Source organism: Psammomys obesus, unplaced genomic scaffold (assembly GCF_907164565.1).
Source record: "Psammomys obesus unplaced genomic scaffold, mPsaObe1.curated_primary_1811, whole genome shotgun sequence".
In the NCBI taxonomy this organism is placed as follows: domain Eukaryota; kingdom Metazoa; phylum Chordata; class Mammalia; order Rodentia; family Muridae; genus Psammomys; species Psammomys obesus.
In genome coordinates, this window is record NW_026591872.1 from 12576332 (window position 1) to 12603765 (window position 27434).

At 42.9% G+C, this 27434-nt stretch overlaps 1 protein-coding gene across 1 annotated transcript; it reads left to right on the top strand.

The window, feature by feature from the left end:
* The first annotated feature begins 8881 nt into the window (after nucleotides 1-8881).
* On the top strand, nucleotides 8882-24115 carry Sash3 (SAM and SH3 domain containing 3). Its single transcript, XM_055612195.1, has 8 exons — nucleotides 8882-9075; nucleotides 16690-16785; nucleotides 17146-17292; nucleotides 19772-19913; nucleotides 21063-21211; nucleotides 21560-21769; nucleotides 21925-22075; nucleotides 22616-24115. Exons 1-8 carry the CDS (start codon nucleotides 9019-9021, stop codon nucleotides 22807-22809), a joined length of 1146 nt encoding a protein of 381 aa, XP_055468170.1. The 5' UTR covers nucleotides 8882-9018; the 3' UTR covers nucleotides 22810-24115.
* Nucleotides 24116-27434: the final 3319 nt, after the last annotated feature.

The following is a 27434-nucleotide window of genomic DNA, read 5'->3' on the forward strand; positions in this document are numbered from 1 at the left end:
CTACTTTAGCAGCCAGACATCAGATCCCACACCTACTGTGGGCATCATAGGGATCCTTGGGACAGCATTCTCAACACTGAAGCCCCAGTGGAGTCCAAACAAACAATTCCTGGAGCCCAGATGGTGCAGCCTAGACAGATCTGAATACCTGGAAGACAGTACAAGAGGCCTGTGAGCCACTGAGGAATTCAGAGCACCTGCGCATGAGCATTGCACCATCAAATGGCACCATCAAACCCAACCTGTGCTTATGCTCCCCTTCCGGGCAGCGACACACTCTAGCACCATGTCCTTCAAGGTACACTTCCAAGCACACTCCCATGCTTGCACACATGCACCTGCAACCTTCTTCCCTTACCTATAGCTTAAAGAGCAACATCCACTCTTGAACCAGTGGTCCTCTCTCATCTTCCTGAAGAATACTCCAGACACCAGAGACAGACGGACCCAGTCTGAAGTACAGACTCCAGGAACAAAGGGCAAAAGTTATGGATGAGCAGATAGCTAGAGGTTGGCATAAGGATACATCCAATGAAAATCAGGCATGGCTTTACCAGCAACCCCAAAAATCAATGGCTATTTTAATTCATTGGAAACACAGAAAAATCTCAGATCTATGCTTATCCAGTTAGTAGAGGCACATAAAGAGGAAATGAACAAAGCTCTCAAAGAAATACAGGCAAATACAGTGAAACAATCACAAGTAGTAGCATATAGGGAGGAAATGAACAAGAAAAGTATGGAAAGACAGAAATCTACGTTCAAACAGATGAAGGAAATGGTGCAAGACATGAAAACAGAATAAGAATCAATAAAGAAAACACAGAGAAAAGCCAAGAGCTGGAGAACTTGGAGAAAAGATCAGGAACCACAAAGTTAAGCATCACCAACAGAATACAAGAGATGAAAGAGAGAATCTCAGGCACTGAAGATACAATTGCAGAAATTGATACATATCTCAAAGAAAAAGTAAAATCGGAGAAGTCCCAAACACAAAACATCCAAAAAAATCAAGGATGCCATGAAAAGATGAAATCTAAGAATAATAAGAGTAGATGAAAAAGAGGATTATAGGCTCCAAGGTCCAGGAAATGTTTTCAAAAAAAATCAAAGAAAATTTTCCCAGCTTAAAGAAAGAGATGTCCATAAACATACAAGAGGCCTACAGACACCAAATAGACTAGACCAGAAAAGAAACACCTCACATCACATAATAGTCAAAACACTAATTCTACAGAAAAAAAGAGAAAATACTAAAAGCAGCAAGGGAAAAGGCCAAGTAACATATAATGGTAGACTTGTCAGAATCACACCAGATTTCTCAATAGAAATTATGAAAGCCAGAAGGGCCTGGGCAGATGTCATGCAGATTCTAAGAGACCACAGATGCCAACACAGACTACTATACCCAACAAAGTTTTCCATCAACATGGACAGAGAAAAAAAATATTCCAAGGCAAAACTAAACTTAAACAATATCTACACAGCAAACTAGCCCTACAGAAGATAATAGAAGGAAAACTCCAGTCTAACAAAATCAAATACACCCAAGAAAATACAGGATGTAAATAACTTCACAACAAAAAATTAAAAGAAAACAAGCATAGAAACACAGTAACACCACCAACTCCACAATAAAAGGAACTAAAATTCATTGTTCACTATTATCTATCAACATCAAATGGACTCAACTTTCCGAAAAAGACACAGACTAACAAAATGGTTAAGGAAACAGGATCCAACATTATGCTGCATCCAAGAAACATACCTCTACAACAAAGATAAACACTACCTCAGAGTAAAGAGTGGGAAAAATGTTTTTCAAGCAAACAGACCCAGAAAACAAGCTGAAGTATTTATCCTAATATACAATAAAATAGACTGTCAACCAAAATTAATCAAAAAAGATGAGGAGGGGGACTTCATTCTCATTAAAAGAAAAATCCACCAGGAGGATATCACAAACCTGAACATCTATTGCCCAAATACAAGAGCACCTACATTTGTAAATGAAACATTATTAAAACTTAAATCACACATCGATCCCAACACCTTAATAGTGAGAAAGTTCAATACTCCACTCTCACCAAGAGACAGATCATCTAGACAGGAGCTAAATAGGAAAATAATGAAACGTACAGGTCCTAAATCGAATGAACCTAATAGATGTCTACAGAACTTTTCACCCAAACTCAAAAGAATATACCTTCTTTTCAGCAACTCATGGAACCATCTCAAAAACTGACCATATTTTTGGGCACAAAACAAGCTTCAACAGATAAAGAAGATCGAAATAATCCCTTGTATCCTATCAGACCACAAAGGCCTAAAACTAGACCTCAACAACAACAGAAATAAAAAGAAGCTTACATACACATTGAAACTAAACAACTCTCTACTCAGTGACAGCTGGGTCAGGGTAGAATGAAAAAAGAAATTAGATATTTCCTAAAATTCAATGAAAATGAAGGCACAACTTACCCAGACTTATGGGACACAATGAAAGCAGTGCTAAGAGGAAAGTTCATAGGACTAAGTGCTTCCAGAAAGAAGTTGGAGACAGTTCATACAAGCAACTTGTAATGGCACACCTAAAAGCCCTAGAAATAAAAAGAAGCAAACACATCAAAAAGAAATAGACAATTGGAAATAATCAAACTCAGAGCTGAAATCAATGGAGTAGAAACAAACAAACAAACAATTCAAAGAATCTATGAGACTAAGAGCTGGATTTTTGAGAAAATCAACAAGATAGACCAACCCTTAGTCAAACTAACTAAAAGGCAGAGAGAAACTATCCAAATCAGCAAAATCAGAAACGAAATGGGAGACATAACCACAGACATTGAGAAAATCCAAACAATCATTAGGTCTTACTACAAAAACCTATATGCCACAAAATTTGAAAAACTAGGTGAAATGGGCAATTTTCTTGATAGATTCCATTTACCAAAATTAACTCAAGATCAGGTAAATAGATTAAATAATCCCATATCCCTCAAGGAAATAGAAGCATTCATCAAAAGTCTCCCTTCCAAGAAAAGCCCAGCGCCATATTGTTTCAGCACAGAATTCTACCAGACCTTCAAAGAAGACCTAACTCTAATGGTCTTCAAACCATTCCACAAAATAGAAACAGAAGGAACATTACAAAACTAATTCTATAAAGCCACAGTCACTGTGATACCTAAACCTCACAGAGACCCAACAATAAAAAGAGAACTTCCGACCACTCTCTCTTATGAACATTGATGGAAAAATACTCAGTAAAACACTTGCAAACCTAATCCAAGAACACATAAAAGATATCATCCACTATGACCAAGTAGGCTTCATTCCAGGCATGCAGGGGTGGTTCAATATACAGAAATCCATCAATGTGATCCACCATATTAACAAACTGAAGGAGAAAAACCCCATGATCATCTCCTTAGATCTCGAAAATGCATTTGACAAAATCCAACATGTGTTTATCTTTAAAGTCCTAGAGAGAGACCAGGGATACAAGCACACACATAAACATAATAAAAGTAATATACAGTAATCTTATAGCCAACATCACACTAAACGAAGAGAGACTTAAATCAATCCCCTGAAATCAGGGACAAGGCAACGCTGCCCGGTATCTCCATATCTCTTCAATATAGTACTTGAAATCCTAGCTAGAGCAACAAGACAACTAAAGGAGATCAAGGGGATACAAATCAGAAAGAAAGAAGTCAAAGTATCACTATTCACAGATTACATGTTAGTACATGTTAGTAACCCCAAAAACTATGCCAGATAACTACTTCAGGTGATAAATACGTTCAGAAAAGTGCCTGGATACGAAATTAACTCAAAAATAAAAAATCAGTAGTCCTCCTATATACGAAAGACAAAAGAGCAGAGAAAGAGATTAGGGAAACTACACCCTTCACAATAGCCACTTACTAACATAAGGTACCTTGGTGTGACTCTAACTGAGCAAGTGAAAGCCTGCTTGGAAAAAAAAAAAAAACCTTCAATTCTCTAAAGAAAGAAATTGAAGAAGATATCAGAAGATCGAAAGATCTCCCATGTTCATGGATCAGTAGGATTAGAATAGTGAAAATGGCCATCCTGCCAAAAGCAATCTACAGATTCAATGCAATTCCCATCAAATACCAACATAATTCTTTAAAGAACTTGAAAGAACAATTCTCAATTTCAGATGGAAAAACAAAAAACCCAGAATTATTAAAACAATCCTGTACAACAAGAGATCTTCTGGGAGTATCAACATCCCTGATCTCAAGGTGCACTACAGAGCAATAATAATAAAATCTATATGGTATTGGCATTGAAACAGAATGGTAGATCAATGGAATTGAATAGAAGATGCTGAAATAAACACCCACACCTACAGATACTTAATTTTTGAGAAAGAAGCCAAAACCATACAATAGAAAAAAGACAGAATCTTCAACAATTAGGGCTCATCTAAGTGGATGTCTAAATGAAGAAAAATGCAAATAGATCCATATTTATCACCCTACACAAAACTAAAGTCCAAGTGGATCAAAGAACTCAACATAAAAAAATACACACTAAATCTTTTAGAAGAAAAAGTGGGGAAGAGCCTTGAACTCATTGGCACAAGAGACAACTTCCTGAACAGAACACCAACAGCACAGGCTCTAAGATCAACAATCAACAAATGGGACCTCATGAAACTAAAAAGCTTCTGTAAAGCAATGGGCACTGCCATCAGAACAAAACAACAGCCTCTAGACTGGGAAAGGATCTTCACCAATCCTATATCTGACAGAGGACTAATGTCCAGATTATATAAAGAACTCAAGAAGTTAAAAAGCAACAAATCAAATAATGCAATTTAAAAAAATGGGGTACAGAGCTAAACAAATAATTCTCTATAGAGGAATATCAAATGGCAGAGAAACAAAGAAATGCTCAATGTCCCTAGTCATCAAGGAAATGCAAATCAATATGACCTTGAGATTTCACCTTACACCCATTAGAATGGCTAAGATCAAAAACTCAAGTGACAACACATGATGGAGAGGATATGTAGAAAGGGGAATCCTCTTCCATTGATGATGTGAATGTAAATTTTTATAACCACTTTGGAAATCAATACTTTCTCAGACTATTAGGAACTGTGCTACCTCAAGATCCAGCTATACCACTCCTAAGCATATATCCAAAATATACTCAACTATACAGCAAGGACATTTGCTCAATCATGTTCTTAGCAGCTCTATTCATAAGAGCCAGAACTTGGAAACAACCCAAGTGTCCCTCAACTAAAGAATGGATACAGAAATTGTTGTACATTTACACAATGGAATACTACTCAGCAATTAAAAACAAGGAAATCATGAAATTTGCAGGCAAATAGTAGGATCTAGAAAAGATCATCCCCAGTGAAATTTCCCAGGAGCGTATATACTCACTTATAAGTGGATATTAGACATATAATATAGGATAAACATACTAAAATCTCTACACCTAAAAAAGCTAAGCAAGAAGGAGGACCCTGGGTAAGATTATCAAGCCTCACTCAGAAAGGCAAATGGGATGGACATCGTAAGAGGGAGAAAACAGGCAACAAGTCAGGAGCCTACCACAGAGAGCCTCTGAAAGACTCTACCCAGCAGGGTATTAAAGCAGATGCTAAGACTCATAGCCAAGCTTTGGGCAGAGTGCAGGGAATCTTATGAAAGAAGGGGGAGATAAAAGACCTGGAGGGGACAAGAGCTCCACAAGGAGATCAACAGAACCAATAATTTGGGCCCCGGGGGTCTTTTCTGAGACTGATACTCCAACGAAGGACCATGCATGGAGATAGCCTAGATCCCCTGCACTGATGAAACCCATGGCAGCTCAGTGTCCTAGTAAAGGGAACAGGGACTGTCTCTGATATGAACTCAGAGGCTGGCTCTTTGATCACCTCCCCCAGAGTAGTGAGCAGCCTTACTAGGCCACAGAGTAGGACAATGCAGCCAGTCCTGATGAGACCTGATAGGCTAGGGTCAGGTGGAAGGGTAGGAGGACTACCCCTATCATTGCAGTGGGGGAGGGGCATGAGAGGACAAGAGGGAGAAAGGGTGTGATTGGGAGAGGATGAGGCAGGGGGCCACATCTGGGATGCAAAGTGAATAAATCGTAATTAATAAAAATAATTAATAAAAAGAGAAATTAAAGAAGTAAAAAGCTGTCTTTGAATTAAGAAAAAAAATAGCGCACATCTCTTACCCAGGAATTCCAAACTTTCTGAACATTTAACCTAATAATAAACTCATAGATGTGACTGAGTATTTACCATAAGGACATTCAATAAGTTTTTCTGTATTTTCTAAAAATCAACCAAGGCAAGATAATTGTTGTGTGTTCATTCGACTGATTGCTTATCATCCATTTAAAAAGTTGTGTGATTCAGGAGAAGGAAACAGCTCTTTGAGAAGTGTGCTTATTGTATAAGCACAAATACCTGAGTTTAGATCCCTAACACCTATACTGGGTGAAGTGATGCACATCTATAACTCCAGCACCGGATGGGGAAGGCAGAGACCTATGGCTCCTAGAAGCTTGCTAGTATAGCTGAAAATTGTGAGCTCCAGGTTCAGTGAGAGACCCTTTCTCAAAAAATAAGGTAGAGAGCACTGACTTCTAGCCTCCACATGAGAGTGTACAAGTAAGTATCCTGAGTGCGTGCGTACACACACACACACACACACACACACACACACACATACACACACACACACACACACACCTGTACACATAAAATCACATAGTTCCAGAATATATCAGCCAGGCATGGTGCACATCTATAATCCCAGCACTCAGGAGGCTGTGGCAGGAGGACCACAAGTTCCAAGCCAGCCTAGAATATATAGCAAAACCCTGAACATCAGAAAATGTTTCATATTTAACATGAAAAGCAAATACCAACAGTCTATGAAACTTTTTTCATTAAAAAATTGAAGATATCTGTCCTCTGAGACATTCCACCCAATAGCAGATCAAAACAGATGTTGAGACTCACAGCCAAACATTGGGCAGAGAGCATTGTGGAAGAGTTAGAGGAAGGATAAAAGGACCCAGAGGGGACAGGAGTTCCACAAGAAGACCAACAGAGCCAACTAACCAGGGGTCAGAGGTGCTCATGGAGACTGTTGCATCAACCAAGGACCCTGTATAGACTGGACCTAGGTCCCCTACACATATGTAGCTGATGGGCAGCTTGGCTATTATCTAGGTCCCCTATTAAGGGAAGCAGGAGGCCGTCTCTGACATGGACTTTATTGTCTGCTTTTTGGTAACTTCCTCCTGGCAAGACTGCTTTGCCAGGCCTGTGGGAGATGATGCGCTCAGTCCTGATGAGATTTGATGTGCTGGGGTGGGTTAGTAGTGGGGTTCCCCTTTTCTGAGGGGTAGGGAAGAAGGAATAGGGAGAAGAGGGAGGGAGGGAGGGTGGATGAGAGCAGAGGAGAAGTGGGAAGACCTATGATCGGGATATAAAAGGAATAAATAAAATATAAAAAATTAAATTAAAAAATGAAAGATAACTTTATTGAGGTATACATTCATAAAACTATCACCACACTCAAAATAAGCAAACATATTCATCATCTCCAAAAACATCTCTATGTCCTTAGTTATCTATCCCTCCAGTCTCTCTAAATCTCTCTAAACCAATGATCTCCCTCTTGTTCAGCATGATTTTTGTAAGAAGTAAACATGTTCAGACAGATGTGCTAGATGCTGAAAACAGTTAAGGATATTTATCCAAACAGTCTGAAACCACTTATGGAGACCTTTTTTGAAGTTTCTTTTTATTCTTCGTCTGTATTTGATAAGGTATATATGATGCATACCAGTTGCTTTGTAGTAAACTGGAGTCATTGAAAGTATTTAAGTGTTGGCCACAAATGCTCAATGGTAGCAAACTTACCTGGCATGTGTAAGCCATGGGCTAGACCCATGAGCACTACAAATCATCATTGCCATTGTCATTATCATCATCATCTGCTGAACATAATCCACAAGATAGTTGTGGTGCATAGGTATTTGAAAAAGCCTTTTAAATGGGATACCCGTTGTTGACATGGCATTGCCTGCAAATGTTTCTCAGTTGTTCTTGTGTGAGCTGAGGGGTGTTAAGTGTAGCACATCTCATCTAGAATGACAGACATATATATGCTGATGGAAATGTAGATAGTTGCTTGAATGGTAGCTGTAGGAGTGGTGGACACAGGGTTATTGAAGGTTATAGGGCTGAGAACATCATGGAGATGTCTGTAAGGATGACAGCTATAAAGAGGATGAAGCAGTAGAATTATCTGAAAAAAAATGAGAGCTTACTGATCATGCCTAAGGTGTGCTGACAGCAGTGGAATGGTAGGAGGGTTGATGGTTGTAGGGGTCATGTAGTAGGAGTAGTGCCTATCTGGTAATGGTAGCAGTAGTGATGGCCATCAAGATGATGGCCAAAGGGGTGACACTAATGGTAATTGTGGTGGCAGTAATGACTTTGGTGATGCAAATTGACTGGGGACATTTGCTCAACAGGCAAAGAGACTGTTCACCTTTTGATTTCTGAAATTTAATCAGTGAATATAGAGCCTGAATAAGCCACTGACTGAAAGAACTGCTGGTGAATGGCATGAAACAACAGGATTGAGGCTTTTATCTGATTGTTCAGCTCAATATCTGTCTGCATCAGAATCTCTGGAGACTGAAGCAGGGACTTACTTCCTTCCTAGAGGCCAGCAGGGGCCATGATTGCTGTAAGAGTAGGTCACGTGGCAAGGTTTCCTGTATGCTGCTGCTGCTGCTGCTGCTGCTGCTGCTGCTGCTGCTGCTGGGTGTCCATGGCCTGCACCACCAAGCTGCCACTGTAGCAGTAAGAGTAGCAGCTGGAGGCTCAGTCTATGCTGTGCCACTTTGCTGGTGCTGGGGAAGCTTATAAAGAGACGTTGGCATTTTAATACCTTGGAGAACGGAGCAGGAGTGTCATCACAGCAGAGGACCATGTTGCGTCGTAAACCCTCCAATGCCAGTGACAAGGAGCCCACTCAGAAGAAAAAGGTGAGGAACATCTTTGAGCGCTCATTTCTTCCTACCCTCCTCCACACTCTCCACCAATTCCCTCCCCCCGGACTCTTAGAAGGGGGAAGTTGAACCAAGGCCGTATGTTGAGCTTGTAGGTGAGGGTTCTTCCAGAAAGCAAAGGGATGGTTCTCAATGGTCGCTAGAGTAGTACAAGTACGGAAGACACTTTTTAAACTCTGGAGTATGGAGGTATGAGTTGGAGCTTTAGATGTCTAGAGTTATAGAATCAACCCTACAAAGATGAGATTAAAGAACTTAAGGTCTAGAACCATAGACTTCAGTTTGAGAATTACAAAATACAGTGTTCATGTTGAATCCAAAGAGTGTACTTGATTCTGTCCCTCCCTAGACTTGTTCTGTATTACTTCTGCTCAGCTATGTCCTCTTGAGAACTATCTCATTCAAAGGGGTCCACTAGTTTACCCGGCCAAGGTGGCCGCAGACCTTCCTACTCTTTGGTAGGAGTCATGCCCCTGCACTTGGATCCACTACAGCAGCCCCCTCCTCCTGGGCCACTAGAGATGAATTACTAGGTGCTTTTTGAACTCAGGAAAAGGGCCCACCAAAGTGCAGTGAAATTCGGGGGTGTTAGTTGGGTTCATTCTGGGCAGGGAGAACTTACGAAAAAATGAGAAATGAAGCTGATGACATGGTGAGTAGGTGTGAGAGCTGAGAAGGAAAATATCATGAAAAGGGAGGGGAGGGAGGGAGATTTCAAAGGCCAGGAAGAAAAGTAGCCATCATAGTTGGCTGAGATGTTCATCTTCCGAGACAGCAGCTAAACTGAATGATTCTTGAAGACTCTGTTATACCCAGTTTTCTCTGGTTTGTATATAGAGAGTTTATTTTACAGCAGAATTCTCCCAGGCAATTGGTCTGTCCAGCCTGCATGTCTAGTGGGACCATGGGAATGTTCCAAAGCAAGCCTAACTAGATCCAAACCTCCAAATGGTAGGCACAGGTTTCCAGGACTCACACTGTTTCCCTGAAATTCAACTCAGGTACACTATGGGGGATTCCCTCCTTGTCAGGAGAATAGTTCCCAGGCAGTGGTGACAGCTGAAAAACAGGCTCAGAGCACCGAGGTGTACATCCTGTCCCATCTCTCAGGATCTGGGTAGCTGCCACTTTCCGCTGTACTCTCCCCACCTCAGCTGCTTCTCTAGGGTTTCAGTGGTAGTAGGTGAAAGAGAGAGAGATTTGTGAATATTCACACAGTACCCTGTCATCCCCCCCAACCCCACCTAAACTAGGCCCCAAAGGCTTGCCATTGGCTGCCACTTCTCAGAGACAAGCCACTTCCCCTTGCTCTTTAGCTCATGAGAGAAACAGAGACTGCTATATAGACCTTGGTGGGCCCCAAACCGCAGAAGAATCAAGCTGGAGGAAAGAGTCTGAGAAAGAGCTGACACTGTGACACTGGGATCCTATGCTACCTCAGGCAGAGATGCCCCAAGGCTCACAGAACAAGAAATCCCTTTCCACTCTCTTGGCTCCAATTACACAGATCCTGCACTTTGCAGATGGGCCTCTGGGAATTCCTCCAGGTTTCTTCTAGAAAAGTCTGTGGTCCATATCCTTTAGGGAAGAGTAGTTCATGCAAATTGCACCTTACCCCTGCCAGAGCCTATGTCAGCCTCCAGGAAGCAAGAGGAGCTTGCCTCTACATACCCAAGCTCCATACTCTAAAAATTCCCTTAGCACAACCAGACTTTCAGAAGACATGGCATCTTCCCAAGGCCCACAGACAGTTACATTTTGATTGCCAGATGACTGAATTCAAGTGTCTTCCCTTTGGAAACTGAGGTGATGTGGTGGAAGGGAATGTACAAATACAAAGGAAGTGCTTCCCTCCTGTTCCTCCCTCATATCCTCCTTCAGGCAATGAGAATGTGCTAAGGAGAGAGATAAGAAAGGGGAGGTGGAATCCTGCCTTTCTGCCATACCTGGACAATTTATTGAATTTCTGTGATCATCAGTTTCTTCACCTATGAAAGAAAAGGTGGTTTCTGGAGGTAGGGAGCACTGGAATAATAGTTATGAGAGCACTCTATCACGTGTGTGCTCCTGACTCCAAGGAGGTGTTTGCTTTTTCGTGAGTCAAGATGGAAAGAACATTGCAAAGAACAAACCATGGTCCAAGCTGTGAAGTACAGGAAGCAAGACCTAAGAGCATGGAGAGCTGTTACTGAGGGAAGGCTTATCACAGGCCATGTGCTGCCCTTTAGTCACAGCTTAGCTTGCTGACTTTTCACTGCAACCACATAGAACAGGGACCAGTGTGGATTTTATACTGATCTCACACCCAAGACTCAGACTGATGAAATTTGCTGGAGCTATCACAGGCTAGTGAGTTGCAGGGATCCAAGCCAAGGTCCTGGATTTCATTAATTTCAAAATCTTACCTCCTTCTCTCTGCACTCTTTTGTCCCCTTACTGATCTCAGAAGCTTCAGGAGTGAGTAACAATCACAAAATTTAGTCCACCAGTAGAAGAACTGTGTGAGGAATACCCAGATACCTGTGGACTGAGAGACAAGCCAATAGAACTGAGGAGGGAGTAGACCTGTTCAGAACATGATACCTGTTGTGGTTCACAATGAGGGAGAATGCTCCTGAGTGGGAAGGTTTGTCCCTCAGTAGCTCTGTGGACGCTTGAATCATCTTCAAGTTTGAACTATATTCCTTTTGCTCTCACTTCTATCATATGCCAGTGTCAGGGTCTAAGATATGGAAAGGAATTTGTTCTAGATTTGTCTCCCCTAAAGACAGCCCTTCTCTACCCTCTCCAGGGGAAATAAAGAGAAACCTAGGATCATGCTCAAGTGCTTCCTTCCAGCCTCCTTCTCTCTTCCCCAGTGCTAGCTCATTGCTTCCCATGGGGCCCTCGTGTCACTCTTCTAGAATAAAACCCCAATAATACATGCTACAAAGCATGTAAAGACCTTATTATGAAAATCTGAAAAGCTCCAAAATCTGAAGGCTTTTGAAAACCAACAGGATGTCACAAGTAGAAAATTTCATACCTGACTTCATGTGACAGGCCACCGTCAAACCACAGGCACACTATAAATGTTATATAAAATTTACCTTTAAGCTATGTATATGAAGACTATATGAAATATACCCAAAATTCATGTTTAGATATCTCTTTTCCAAAACATATATATATATATATATATATATATATATATATATATATATATATACGCAAACATTAAATATTTTAATTGGATGGACTAATGATATAGTTCAGCTAGTAGCATGCTTATCTAGTATTCATAAACCTCTGGGTATGGCAGCCATAGACTTATCTGTAATGAATACTGATTGAAAAGGTAGAGGCATCATCTTCTACATCTTAAATATGAGTCATCCTCTGCTACATAGTAAATTAGAGGCCAGCCAGGGGTACTTACAATACTATCTCAAAAAACTAAATCTGAACTGTGGAACACTTTTGGTCCTAAGCGTTTTGGATAAATATCAACTCATGGCTCCCCATTGTCCACAACAGAATGCCTATATCCCCTGGCATGGCTAGTAAGGACCTTCTGTGGCTTTTTCTGCTTTGCCTCCTAGAACAGCTATGGGTATACCAACCATACTCAGATTACCTCTAGCTCTAATTCTCATTCTAATGCTTCCTAGCCCCAAGGAGGAATATTGCATCACTGCCTGAGCCCATTCAAATGTTCTTCCTTCACAATTGCTCCTACCTGTTCTCCTGCTGGCTCCAGGCACACAGCACCATAGTCAGCACTGTGCAAGGTCTATCTTGGTGTAGGAGTGACTGCGCAAGCTGTGAGGTGGCACAAGGCCCAGCATGGCCTTTCATTGTCCCAGACCTGGGTTTAAGGAGTGTCCTCCTCTTGTGTTTTCACTACCAGCCATTGGGCTCTGCCTAAAACACTTAATTTCCCTGCATCTCCATTTCCTCCACTGAGAAGTGAGATTGTCATATGGAATTGGTGATGCTGGAATAGGCTGTCACATATGAAGAACCTGGCAGGCTATTGGGCATATGGGTGATAGTTAACCTTTCTATGAAGGTTTCACAAAGGCTAGGACCTGGGCTACTGAAGTGACTTAGAGGGAAAATTGGGGGATATGTAGGAAAGCTGAGCCACCCGGAGCAGTGTAAAGCTATGAGGGGTGATCGGAGGAGGATTTCTATAGGGGTGCTGCCTTTAAAACTGGAATAGGAACCACTTTTTTTTTTATCTGAGTATGATATCCATATGGTGAGTTTCCATAAAGTCGAGATCTGCAGTTATAAGCAGTACTCGGCTCAAGAAATAAACCATTTCTGAAATTGTACAAGTTTCTCTAACAGCCTTATCTGTCACCACATATCTCCTCCCCAAGGGTAACCACTTTCCTGACTTCCAACAGCATAAATGAGTTTTTCTGTGCTTTGACCCTTGTGTAGGAAGAATTAACTATCATACTTTTCCAGAAAGCTGACCAGTTTTCATCAACCATGTGTTGATGAGATTTATTCATATTTTTAGAATAAAGAATATTGTTGAGATAGTTGCGTTGTTGGTTACTGTCCTCCTGCATGATTCTGATATAGTTAATCCAGTCTACAGTTGATGGGTATTTGTGTTGTCTCCAAGTAAAATTAATCTAAAGGAGATTTCTCTCTGACAATTGCTAGAAGGATAGGGTGTGTTTGATGGGAAAGTGTCTAGGTTAAGAATTTATAGATACAAAAGGTTAAACATAAGCCAGTGTCTCAGGAGGGACAGATATGCCAGGTGATGTTCCCATCATTGGACGGGTACTCAGTTCAACTTGACAACATCTCAGTACAGTAGAGGATTTGTCTTCGTTTCATTAATGAGGAAATGACAGCACAGTGAAAACAGTAACATCCACAGCTGGTCAGTAGCAGAAAAGAAGAAACTGAGGTTTAAAAGGTTAAATAAGTCATCTGAGGCCACACATAGCAGAGTCATACCAGAGTTGAACTTAGCAACGCCCAATGCCCAAAGTGTAGCTGTTTCCAAGAGGCCCATATGCTCTCCATAGCCTCAAAAGAGAAGCCACCAGTACATGGAACTTCCTCACTTGCTGGCACAACTCTCAGCCAGGCCTCACCCCAACGGGAAACAAACAAAACAAAACAAAAACCTAGCTCATGGATTTCAACTCACCTGTGGGCTGGGTTATCCCAGGGTACGCAATAGTTAGCTAGGATATTTGGGGTTGCCCCCGAAGATGGAGGAAGGCCTGGTAAAAAGCCACCTTAGCTGACCCATTGATCACTTAAAGAACATGTGCCTGACATATTTATTTATCTGGACTAAGCCCAAACCCCATAATTATCCCCATGGCCCTTTAGGGTTGTCTCCTCATGCTTTGGGGCTTAAGCTCAGCCAGAGGAGCCCTCACAAGAGCCTGGGACTCAAAGGCCCCTTTCTCCTCTCAGCCTCCCAGCCAGCTAATTAATAACAGGAAAAGGCCTGGGAAAAGAGCTGTGATTAGAGAACAGCCCCTGCAATGAGCTTACTCTTCCCTAACAAAGCCTACTTTCCACCCCACATCTGCCCTCCTGCTTGCTTTCCAGCCTTACCAGTCCCTGGGGCTTTAGCAGGACTGTCAGCCTTCTGGTCTGGAGACTAGGCTAAGCATTTATGGAGGGAAGGCTACAATAGGTCCCACCAGCCTATAAATAGTAAGCTAGCCTGCTCTCCTTGGGCCCAAGCCAGCCTGGTGCCCACCCTCTCTCTGTTCCCTCTTTTCCATGCAATAAGAGGAGGAAGTTATCCAGGCAGCTGCATCCTACCATACAAGAAAAGGAAATAAATGGAAGATAGAGGAGAGAAGAGAAAGAAAGGAAGAAAAGGAAAGAATAGTGAGGCATAGAGGAGATGCATGGGAATCATGGAAATCCCTCCCCTATGGTCTGACATTCCTCTCTCTTTACCCACTCACAGTCCCCTTTCCAGGTCTCTATCACAAAGGAAGCTTACCAAATGAGGCTCCAGGCACCCCATCTACAAGGCCCAGATGAAGCTAGTTTCTGCTTGGCCTGGCTGCTGACCTAGTTTCTGGTCAACTACCTCTAGGAATACATGACCCTGAAACCCAGTTGCTGATTCAGCTTTGGTCAAGACCCAGAAAGAATCCCAGACAGCTCTACTGTAGTCTTGTAGAAGTTAGAACAAATTGTACTCATTGAGGGTTAAGTGATACCACCCCCTGCTCTGGGGCCTTTGTCACTGGACACGCCCCCTTTTAGCAGGAAGAAGGATGTGAAACCTTGAGCTTCAGTCTCGGTTTGGAACTCTGGTTCCTCAAGCACTTACCTTGAGTGTCTGTAGTCTATCTCTACTCTATTTGTCTGGCCATGTGTGAACCCTGGTTCTTGTGCATGTCTGCTGGTCTTATCGTGACACAGGCTTAGCATCAAAATTTTTTTTAATTAAAAGAAATTTAATACCAATATGTTGCAGCCAATGGTGTTTTTGTTGACAAACATGAGGTTAAACAGACTATCAGATGTTATTGTTAAAATTATATTGTCTTTCTGGTAACAAATACGTTCAAATGAAAGATAGAAATCATATAGACAGAATTTTTAAAGCAAAATAAAAGAAGATATTATTAGTTAATCCAGGAAACATTCTCTGTTGATGTAAATATTTTGGGTTTAGGCTTTATATTTGCATTTAGCACCAAGGCTATCTCCAACACCCCGCCCCCCCTTTTTTTTCTTCCAGAATTGAAAGTTTGACAGAAAATCGGCATTTAAACCCCATTAGCATCAATTTTTTGTGTCTTTGGTCACACCCATTACCTGTCCTGTCCTGTTTTTGGCTGATATCTCAGCATGTACACATGTATACAGTTAAAGATGGCTTCCTGAAGATAGTCTCATCAACACAAACAATAGGTCACACCTGAAAGTCCAAACACTTGCAAAAGTCGGCAGTTGCCAGCTTCTCTTATTGGTGGCTGAGGCAGATTAAAAGCGAAGATGAATCAAGAGAAAATGATGGTCTTCTTGACTGAATTAGTTCCAATCATTTATGAGCCAAAACTATAGGCACCTTCTATAAGTAAGCCTCTACTGTGGTTTTTATAGAAAGTGTCATGCCAGGCATCTGGTGGGATTGTCTTCCTCTTCCTGGGACACAAATTTGTCAGGCTAGAGGCCTGGATATGTTTGCCCCTGTCATTGTGTTAGCAACCTGGCTCAGTGTGCAGCCAGAGTGTGGAAGCCAGAATCATGCTTTTGGCAAGGATTACCTCCCAGTTCACTTATGGCATTTTTATATATGCTAAAGTGTACATTGACTCTGACACATTGAATCTTTCATGTCAGGGTTCTGAGACCAAACTTCGGTGATGGAAATCTGGGTTTAGCCTGGAGCTTCATTGAGGTATGAGGCACTTGAGGCCAAAAGTAATTTGTTCTGTGGCCAGGGATAGAATGAAAAATGATACATCTTGTCCCTTCACCTCAGTGTTTCTGTTGCTCTGCCCAGCCCTGATGTGGGCATGTGCCCAGAAGGGAAAAGAAATCCACCCTTGGGCAGTCATTTTACCGCCACTGATTACAGCTTTCTGCTTCTTCCAGCTCTCACTTCAGCGCTCCAGCAGCTTCAAGGATTTTGCCAAATCCAAGCCCAGCTCCCCTGTGGTGAGCGAGAAAGAATTTAACCTGGATGATAATGTGAGTTTCAGAGATTCTTTGGAGTCTGTTGCGTGGGGGGAAGGGGGTGGCAGGGTAGAGTGGAAACATGAGGAATTAGTATTACTGGGACAAAGCTTCCTTAACACAGAAGGTCCACTTCTCCTAGGCACCAAATTTCTGGGCCTAAATCCTATGTATATTAATTACATAGCAGAAAGCAAATTAAATCACAGACTAATAAGGTTGAGAACAGGATTAGACCTGATGAAAAAGAGAATGGGGTGACTCTCCATCCCACCACATTCACATACTTCAGGATCCTGAAGACTTCTTTGTATACCAAGACCTGGACCCACGCCAGTGTTACCATACCCTCTGAATCTCTACTTGTTGTCACAGATTCCAGAAGATGACTCCGGTGTTCTTACCCCAGAGGATTCTGGGAAGAGTAGCAAAAAGTTGGGAAAGAAGTGGAGGGCAGTCATTTCCCGAACCATGAACAGGAAGATGGGCAAGATGATGGTGAAGGCCTTGTCAGAGGAGATGGTGAGGCCTGGAATTCAAGGGTGGTGGGCTGAGGCCAAAGAGGGCTAAGGAGGCCATTCTGGCAGGGAAATGAATATGATCACCTGGATAGTCAGTATTTAGATGTGCAGATGCTGTTCAATGTAAACAGGGTGTTCTCATGGAGGTGATGGGAGGGCACAGGGGCAGCACGGCCAAGAAAGGCTGAGGAAGCAGGAGGCTGGCTAGGAAAGAACTCAGTTTGAAGAAAGATGAAAGTCTGGGCATCAGAAGCTTCGTGTTAAGATGGGCAGCTGAAAGGAATTCAAGTTCCCCTGAGCTATATGTATCCAGCTCAAAGCTTTAACTAGAAAAATCCTCTGGGATTAATTAAGAAGACCTGATTCCAGGAAAATATAGTGAAAATACAGATTTTCTTCTGTTTACCATGTGGTTACATCCTGATAAGCCTTAAGTTCAGAATGCCATGAGTCAATAATGCATACTCCCTAACCCCCTGGACACTACTAAGCTTTACAACATAGCACTGTGTAGAAGTGTCACTTGCTTCCCCTCATGGCTTTGTGATTGATGGAGAGCTATGACTTCCTGCTGCTACCCAGCCCCACCAGAGAGGATCACACTACATAGTGCCAACCTGGGCAAAGATCCAAATTCAAGACTTAATGTGTGGCTCCCACTGAATGATATCACTTTGGTAACCATCAGAAAGTCAAATAGAGTGTGAGGCTAAAAAGGTGGCTCAGCAGTTAGGAGTATGTGCTGCTCTTTCAGAGAGCATAAGATTGGTTTTCAACAACCACGTTGGGTGACTTAAAACCACCCATAATTGCAGCTCCAAGGTATTCAGTGCCCTCTTCATGACTCTAAAGGAACTTGCACTGATATGCATATACCCCCCAACATCACCCTACCCACACGTACATAATTTTAAAAATAAAATAAATCTTTAAAAGTAAGATAAATAGATAGATTGAACCACCATTAACTCAAAGACTGTAATGAAAATGGAGGTTGCTAACTTCAGCCCAGGGAGGAAGGTGATTCAGAGATCTATGGGGGCAGGGGCTTAGAGCACACAGTGGGCTATTGTGTTTGTGGCTCTTACAGCAGTCTTGAATACTGGAGCCAGCTCGACTAGCTTGTGAAGGCATTTGTCATGAATCTTGCAAGTCAGTTGTTAAATACAACTATTATTAGAAATCAACTTCTATAGACTGACAAAAATCAGTGGTAAAGTATTTTCCTAGCATGTACAAAGATCTGGATTTAATCACCAACATTATCAAACACACACACAGAAAGAGAGAGAGAGAGAGCTTTAAATCAACTATAGCCTTATTAAAAACAAAGGTTGACCATGGCTGTAACGAAACACTATGAACAAATCAACTTAGGGAGGAAAGGGTTTATTTGGCTTACACTTCCACAACATATTCCATTATTAAAGGTGAGGACAGGAACTCAAATGGAGCAGGAACCTGGAAGCAGAAGCTGATGCAGAGGTCATGAAAGGGTGCTGCTTACTGGCTTGCTTCTCATAGGTTGCTCAGCTTGCTTTCTTATAGAACCCAGGTCTACCAGCCCAGGGTGGCTTCACCCACAATGAGCTGTGCCCTCCCACATCAATCACTAATTAATCCTTACAGCTAGATCTCATGGAGGCATTTCCTCAACTGAGGCTCTTTCCTCTCTGATGACTCTAGCTTGTGTCAAGTTGACACAAAAGTAACCAGGACAAAGGTGATGCCAAAAATCTTCAAAATTCATAGTTTCATAATTCTGGCACAACATGCTATTCTTAAACACGTTGCTTATGTGGGTGTGTATAGTATCTACACAGTGGAAATAACCTACATACCTCTTCTGACAAGTCATCCAGGTACATGCAATGGTACCGGATGTTGACTGTTGATGGGGAGCATTCACAACATAGAAATTGGCAAATAACTCAGTCTTTTATTCTAAGAGAACCATCTGAGAAATAACAACATGCTCAGATGCACTGAACTGAGATGCAAGGAGCTCTGGGGCCAGGCAGCTTGGTTGTTGCCCACAGACCTTGGCTAAGTTATCTGTCTTAAAACTCAGGCCAACCATGTCACTTATCTTCAGGTACTACAGTGAGGATTAAATGAAATGGCAGGTCAGCCTTGACACATGAGAATGTGGACATTTGCTCTCAGACACAATTATCTGCCTGATTAGGTCGTGGCAACAACCTCAAGTTGCTCTGGCCTCTTGTTTATGTCCATCAGCACTAGAAGCTGACAACGTATATCCACTCAGAACACTGGAGACCTCTTTCTGTGACATAGGGAAACTGGTTCTGCTAAACCCATTTTTCCAAAAGAGGAAAGAAACTAAGGTACAGAATGTGGTCACTGAGCCTGTAACAAAACTGAGATCTGAACCAAGCTCAGAGCCAGTTCCAGTGCACTGGAGACTGGCTTTGTTACCACAGCAAGGTTTCTCAGAGATTCCAACACTCTTCCTGTAGGGAGACATGCTGGAGGAGGGCTCTGTTTCCCCAGCATCTCCAGACTGCAGCCTAGACAGCCCCGGTCCTGAGAAGATGGCCCTGGCCTTTTCTGAGCAGGAGGAGCGGGAAGTGCCAGCACTCAGCCGCCAGACGTCAACAGGTGAGGAGGAAAAGTGAGTGGACATCTGCCAAGTCTGGAGGAAAGAACTAGGCTGGGGTAGTGCCAGGGGCTTTTCTGGGAAAGGGTTGAAAGAGAAATGAGTATCTCTCTTCTACTTGCTAGAACCTTCTCAACCCACTTCACATTAAATCTTCATCACTCCCTGAAAGGACCTCACTGCTGCTGATGTGGAAACTGAGGCTTGGCAAAGTTAAGTGACCCAATGCTGACCTCATTGGAAGGAGCTTCCACTTGCTATTTTAGGCCTGGAAAGGGCCCATACACAGAGAAAGAACCTCACTGTCCTCTTGAACCAGCCTGTCCATAGCTGTCCAAGGGGACATACATACTACAGCCCCTTGAGTGCCTGAAACATCCCACCTTGGAGTCCAGAGTTTTCAGTTCTTAAGAGTCATCCTCTTGGACCCAAGACCTCTGTTTATTGAGCTTATGGCACCACCAGACATCTTCTAGAAGTTCACGGGCTAGACAAGAGGTGCCTTGCCTAAAGGAGAAGTCTCTCAGGCTCATTCCACTTTTGTCACTCTTTCTCTGGCTCTACAGACACATCCCCCTGCCTCCCACTGAGGTCCACTTAAAATGTCCATCACTCTGCCGTTTTTTGGATAGGAAGAGCATGCCTGCATTTTTTATAAGGCCTTGTTGCTAAACTTTGAGTCTAATAAACTAGAGAAAGTAAAAGAATCCTGCAAGTTATGTCTTCCTGTGTGAAATGAGCACTTTAGTGGGAGTAAGGAGACCCGGAGTGTAGTGGACCCAGTGGCACCAAGTATAATGAGAGGCCTTGGGAAGGTCACTTGGGCTGCTTACCCTTTGATTTCCTCACCTGTTCAGTGGAAATCAGCCCTATTGAGCCCCAGAGGCTTTCTGGATTTGCCCATTCTTTAGTCTCTGTTAGCCAACTCTCCAGCTATCAACTCTTCATCGCCTAAAGCCCTGGAGGTGAAAATCTATGCTTCCCCAGAATGGCTAGGTGTATTGATCCAAACTACTTCTGCATTTCCTGCTAGAGTACAGCTTCTGTCCCTAGTGTGTTTCTTTGGTAGTTCCCTGTCTTGACCCAGCTAGGCACTGCCTGCACCCAGCTGCCTGGGGACAAAGACATGCTTCCTCTCTGTCCTTCTGCAGGCAGTGAACTCTGTAGCCCTGGCCCAGGCTCTGGAAGCTTCATGGAAGAGTCACCTGCTCCCCAGTACACAGGGCCTTTCTGTGGGCGTGCTCAAGTCCACACTGACTTCACTCCCAGCCCTTACGACCACGACTCACTGAAACTGCAGGTAAAGTTGGCACCTGGGTCCCTCCAGGATCCGGCAGGCTTCAGCAATAAAGAAAGAGAACAAAGACAGGCAGTGGTAGCACAAGCCTTTAATCTTGACACTAGGGAGGCAGAAGCAGGCAGATCTCTGTGAGTTCAAGGCCAGCCTTGTTTACAAAGCGATTCCAAGACATCCAGGGCTACACAGTGAAACCGAGTCTCAAAAACCCAAACACCAAAACAAACAAACAAACAAACAAATAGGATAGAAAGCAAAAAAAAAAAAAGGAACCAAAATATGAAAGCCAAGTATTTTCTTTCCTGCTCTCTTCTTTTTCTAACTCCCCCATCCCCACAACCTATCCCTTAGAAAGGAGATGTGATCCAGATCATTGAAAAGCCACCTGTGGGAACTTGGCTGGGCCTGCTCAATGGCAAGCTGGGCTCTTTCAAATTCATCTATGTGGATGTGCTACCAGAGGAGGCTGTGGGACCTGTGCGCCCCAGCCGCCGACAGAGCAAAGGCAAGAGGCCCAAGCCCAAGACTCTGCATGAACTGCTGGAGCGCATTGGCCTGAAGGTTTGATTTTGGACTTGCATTAGTGTCTGGGAGCAAACGAGGCACACTTGCCACTGGGATGGGGACCGAGGGGCCATCTGCTATATGTAAGGGGAAAAGTTCCGGGCAGGGGTGGCTTATGAAGGAGACTGTTGATGGCCTGCCTCTACCCCCAGGAGCACACATCCACTCTGCTGCTCAATGGCTACCAGACACTGGAAGACTTCAAAGAGCTGCGGGAAACACACCTCAATGAGCTGAATATTATGGACCCACAGCACCGGGCAAAGCTGCTCACAGCTGCAGAGCTGCTGCTGGACTACGACAGTGAGTGGCTTCGGTGGGGGTGGGCAAATAGGTTCTCACTGGCATTGAGGGCACTGTACTCCGACCACACTCTGCCCCAGAGCCCCCTATTGCAGTAGGAAGACAACTTTCCAAATACTTGGATTGGTGTTTCCTGGAAAATGAGTTGGGGACAGCGTGAGTTATAAGGGTAACCAGGTCCATCTCCCTTTTGGATCAGAGGGGAGATTAAGGCCAAAGAAGGTAAGGCATTTGCATGAAGCTGGGAAATAGCTCCAGAGTTCAAGTCCAGGTTGCCTGGTTCCAGCTTAGTGCTGGAGATTTTTGAGCTCTTGGGCCTTGGAACAGCTCTCACCTTCCCTGCTGGAAGTGGGGAGAAGAGAAGCAGAGGTAGTAGAAAGAGTCAGAAGAGCTAACTGCCTACAAGAGACTTGCCCAGGGTTTCCACCCCATGACCAGGCTCCGAAGGCTTCTGAAAACACCCCACCATCCCACTCCCATCCCTACCTCCACCACCAACCCGTTTAGGACCCAGTCTCTCCGTTTTGTCTTCCTTCTCAGCCGCTGGCAGCGAAGAGGCTGAAGAAGGTGCAGAGAGCAGCCAGGAGCCTTTGGTGCACACAGTGTCAGAACTCAAGGTGGACATCCCACGCGACTCTGGCTGCTTCGAGGGTTCAGAAAGTGGGCGTGATGAGGCAGAGCTGGCAGGCACAGAGGAGCAGCTGCAGGGTCTCTCCCTGGCAGGGGCACCTTGAAGTGAAGATGGCATAGGCCGAGGCTGAGCCCTAGCTGCAGAGACTGCAGGGATGGGCGGGGCCTCCCATAATGGCTCAGGATCAGAGGACTGGTGCAGAATCTGGCCCTTCTTCCCCAGGGAGGCTTATGGCTGAAGGCCCTGCCAGGTTGCTATAGGTTCAGACAGAGTGAATAAGGGACTGCCAAAAGGCATACACCACCTTTTTGGACCCTCCCCCTCTACCAGTGACTGACAGAATAACCACTTCTGGCATCTCCTATTCTCTCACTATGGCCTTACAAGTGGGACACCAAGGAATCTAGCCATGCCATGTGACCATGCCCCCCCCCCAAACTCTCTTACCTTCACACCACTGTCATACTGCTTCTAAGAAGGACACCAAACTACTGTTTCAAACCAGTCTTTAAAGCCCTAAGGAAGCTGGCTCTTTCAAAGGACCTCAGTTGGACATTGGTGAGTCCAGAATTCCTTAAATGAGGTTTGAAGGAAGCCTCACATACTGTCTCCACTACTCTTCTCAGAGTTCTAGAGGTCTGACTACTAAGTCACCATGAGACTTGAACTATATGTCTGCCTTATTTTTGGCTTCAGCTTGGTAAGGATTCAAATGGTCAGTTATTGAGGGCTCCACAAGCTGATAATTCTGCACCTTTAAATATGTGCTCTCCAGCTGCCTGCCATCCAGGATACCAGTGGACTTCCTGAAGAGGCTGGAAGGGCCTAAAGTGTCCAATGAAATAGCTCTTCCTTCTCATCCATTTCATACCTTTCCATGTGACTCAAACTGAGTGGCAACTTTTCCCAGCTTAAAAAAAGATTCCCATATCTCATACTAGAAGTGACCCCACTTATTCCTTGGCCCCTTAAAACACAGTTTCTCACAGGATGATTGAAGATGGATACACCTTCCATGGCACAACTGCCTCCTGAAAGTCAGATACAGGTATGGGCCCAGGCTTGTTCATTTATGTGGATCTTCGTAAGCAAAGGCAGGCTTTTGCTTGCCATTGGAGGCTCCACTACACCCAACATTGATTTGCTGAAAGTTTTAGTGTCCTAGCTCCAAAGTGTCAGTAGATCGTCACATCTATTACGGGTACCCTTGACTTCAGTAGCAAAAGAAGCTCTTCCTGATGCAAGCTCAACTGTGCCCATCACAGGTAGGACTACCTGCTTAGTGAGTGGGCATGCTTCTGATCTCCTACCAAGAACTTTCATAAAATCTAGTTTGGGTAAAGGAGTTGAATGTAAATAAAGGACGGTGGACAGACAAATTAGTATAAATAAATATAAATAAAACTTAATTACTGCCTCCTGTTTTCTTTCCTGTGTCAAAAGGGTTGGAAGAGGGATCAAAAGTTCTTTAAAGCCAATCTCAGCAAAATACCCATTCATTGTCCTTTTCAGGGCCATCTTTCCCCTACTTGAGGATGCAAGTATTCTTGACTCTGCTAACCTAACTCTCCATATAAACCTACAGCTGGCTCCATTCTTCCTTCCAAACATCCCTACTGAGAACAGGGCTTATATGACCATAGCCACAGGCCTTGCTGTGGTCTGAGAGCTGGCTAAGCAAGAGCTACTTCCTCTTCCTATAATCACTTAAATAGGAGCCTTTTAAAGCCCTTCATTCTTGTGAAGAAGAGTCTACATTGGGGGGAGGGGCTTTACAGGGAACAAAAGCAGAACAGCTAGGATTTGCAGGGCTTTTCTCCTGAGACTTCCTTCCTCCTGAGCCTCACCGTGGACACACTAAAGCATCACCATTTCCTGGAAAGTGGCACGGGCTTCCTTTGTATATTACCTAAACCAAGAAGGGCTATGTGTGTCTTTCTGCTTCTGGGATACTGCACTCAGGATGGTCTTTTCTAGTTTCCACCATTTGACTGCAAATTTCATGATTTCCTTCTTTTTAATTGCTGAGTAGTATTCCATTATGTAAATGTACCAGAATTTCTGTATCCATTCCTCAACTGAGGGACATCTGGGTTGTTTTCAGATTCTGGCTATTACAAATAAAGCTGCTACGAACATGGTTTAGCAAAAGTCCTTGCTGTATACTTGAACATATTTTGGATATATTCTTAGGAGTATAATAGCTGGAACTTGAGAGTGGATATTAGACATATAATATAGGATAATCATACTAAAATCTGTACACTTAAAAAAAAGTAAGCAATAAGGAGGGCCCTGGATAAGATGACCAATCCTCACTCAGAAAGGCAAATGGGATGGACATCGGAAGAGGGAGAAGATAGGCAACAGGACAGGAGCCTACCACAGAAGACCTCTGAAAGACTCTACTTAGCAGGGTATTAAAGCAGATGCTGAGACTCATAACCAGACTTTGGGCAGAGTGCATAGAATCTTATGAAAGAAGGGGGAGACAGAAAGACCTGGAGGTATAGAAACTTCACAAGGAGAGCAACAGAACCAAAAAATCTGGGCCCAGGGGTCTTTTGTGAGATTGATACTTCAACCAAGGACCATGCATGGAGATAACCTAGAACCCCTTCACAGATGTAACCCATGGCAGCTCAGTTTCTAAGTGGGTACCATAGTAAGGGGAACAGGGGCTTTCTCTGACATGAACTCAGTGGCTGGCTCTTTGATCACCTCCCACTGAGGGGAGTAGCCTTACCGGGCCACAAAGGAAGACAATACAGCCAGTCCTTATAAGACCTGATAGGCTAGGTTCAGATGGAAGGAGAGGAGGACCTCCCCTATTAGTGGACTAGGGAAGGGGCATGGGAGGAGAAGAGGGAGTGAGGGTGGGATTGGGAGAGGACAAGGAAGAAGGCTATAGCTGGGATATAAAGTGAATAAATCATAATATATAAAAAAAATTAAAAAGAAGGGCCACTTAGAGTGAGATATGCTACCAGAGTAAATATGGGGCCAATCGACTTCTAGGCTGTTCAACCATATTGCTGCTAGGGACTCTGGGTATCAGAAAGCTATGAGCATTCTCTTCCCCCAAGAAATATGTGTCCTGAGAATGGCTAAGTAATTGCTACCCTTACTGAGCATTTATATATTGAGAAAGATATTATCATCATGATCATCATCATCCAATTTACAGAGGAACAAATAAGCTGAGAGGTTAGGCAGGGTGATTAGAAAGTCACAGGGGCAAGATGGTTACATGATATCTAAACCCATATCTTTTTTAAATTATATTTTTTATGTGTGATAGTGTTTTATCTGCATATGTAAATGTATAAATATGCACCATATATGTGTCTGGTGCCCAGGGAGGTCAAAAGAGGGTTTTAGAATATGTGGAACAGAAATTACAGATGGTTGTGAGTCATAATGTTGGTGCTGAGAAACAAATCCAGGTCTTCTGCAAAAGCAACAAGTGCTTTTAATGGCTGAGCCATCTCTTCAGCCCTAAAGCCCATGTCCTTAAGCTCTGTATTACACTTCTCCTTAGCTAACAAGCTGTGCAATAGATGTGGGGGGCTTCAAAAGAAATCTGACCCTTTGACACAGCCTTTCCTCTTCCACGATTTGTCATACACAAGGAGCCACGCAAGTGTACAATAATATACTGATAAAGACATGCACAACAATTGTGTCTGTAAGAAATTAGAAACAATACAAATGGCCAATTACAGTACAGTGGGTTCATACTAAATTACACAGCAACTGGTTGGTAGCAGCATGTTGCAGTAAACTAATGACCTAGGGAAATCTTTATGATTTTAATTACTTTCAAATTTTTAACTTATATAATGTTCAGCTTTCTTGTAAAGATTTGTTATATCAAGAAGAGAGACAAGTATTATATGTTTAAGAAGAGAAAAACATACAGAATAAAAACTGTAAAGATCAGCCCTAAAGGTGAAAAGCATAGACTCAGGGCTGAGCCAATGAGGGCCTCATTTTCCACATACTTGTTCTTTTTTGACTTGTAAAACTATTTAAGAACTTTCTATTTATGAAAAAAAAAAAAGAATGGTATATCAAGTTTTGAAAAAAAAAAGTTACATTTTTAGTCATGGTGATGCACAGCACTTGAAAGGCTAAGCAGGAGGATCTGGAATTTTGAGATTATTCTAGACTATACAGAAAATTCCAGGGCAGCCAGAGATATATAACAAGAACCTGTCTCAGAAAAACAAAAACACAGCCAGGCATGGTGGTGCATGCCTTTAATCCCAGGACTCAGGGAGGCAGAGGTAGGTGGATTGATGTGAGTTTGAGGCCATTCTGGTTTACAAAGTGAGTCCAAGACAGCCAAGGCTACACAGAGAATCCCTGACATGAAAAACCAAACCAAACCAAACCAAAACCAAAATAAAACAAAAAACAAGTGTATGTATAATATATACCACATGTGGTATATAATATATTATTATATATAATTATTATATATAATTAGATTTAACCAAATTAACAAATCAATAGTGCCTAAACTTCTGGCTTTCAGTCAGGACAAAAGTTTCTGGCAAGATGAGGACTGAGAGTAACTAATGACCAAAGTACTTTAAAAAAATATCATTTGCCCCAGAGGCTCCTTTTACCAGAAGAAATCCCTAAACTGGACTGGAGTGTTGCTCAGAAGTGGAACTCATCTCACCGAGTATGCATAACACCATAAAATGAAAATATATATAC

What these genes read in the sequence shown, in the direction of transcription:
- Sash3 (XM_055612195.1), top strand. Translation starts at nt 9,019, where the DNA reads ATGTTGCGTCGTAAACCCTCCAATGCCAGTGACAAGGAGCCCACTCAG. An exon ending in AGGCCTTGTCAGAGGAGATG is followed by an intron (nt 17,293 to 19,771) that starts GTGAGGCCTGGA and finishes CTCTTCCTGTAG; the next exon opens with GGAGACATGCTGGAGGAGGG. An exon ending in ACGACTCACTGAAACTGCAG is followed by an intron (nt 21,212 to 21,559) that starts GTAAAGTTGGCA and finishes CCTATCCCTTAG; the next exon opens with AAAGGAGATGTGATCCAGAT.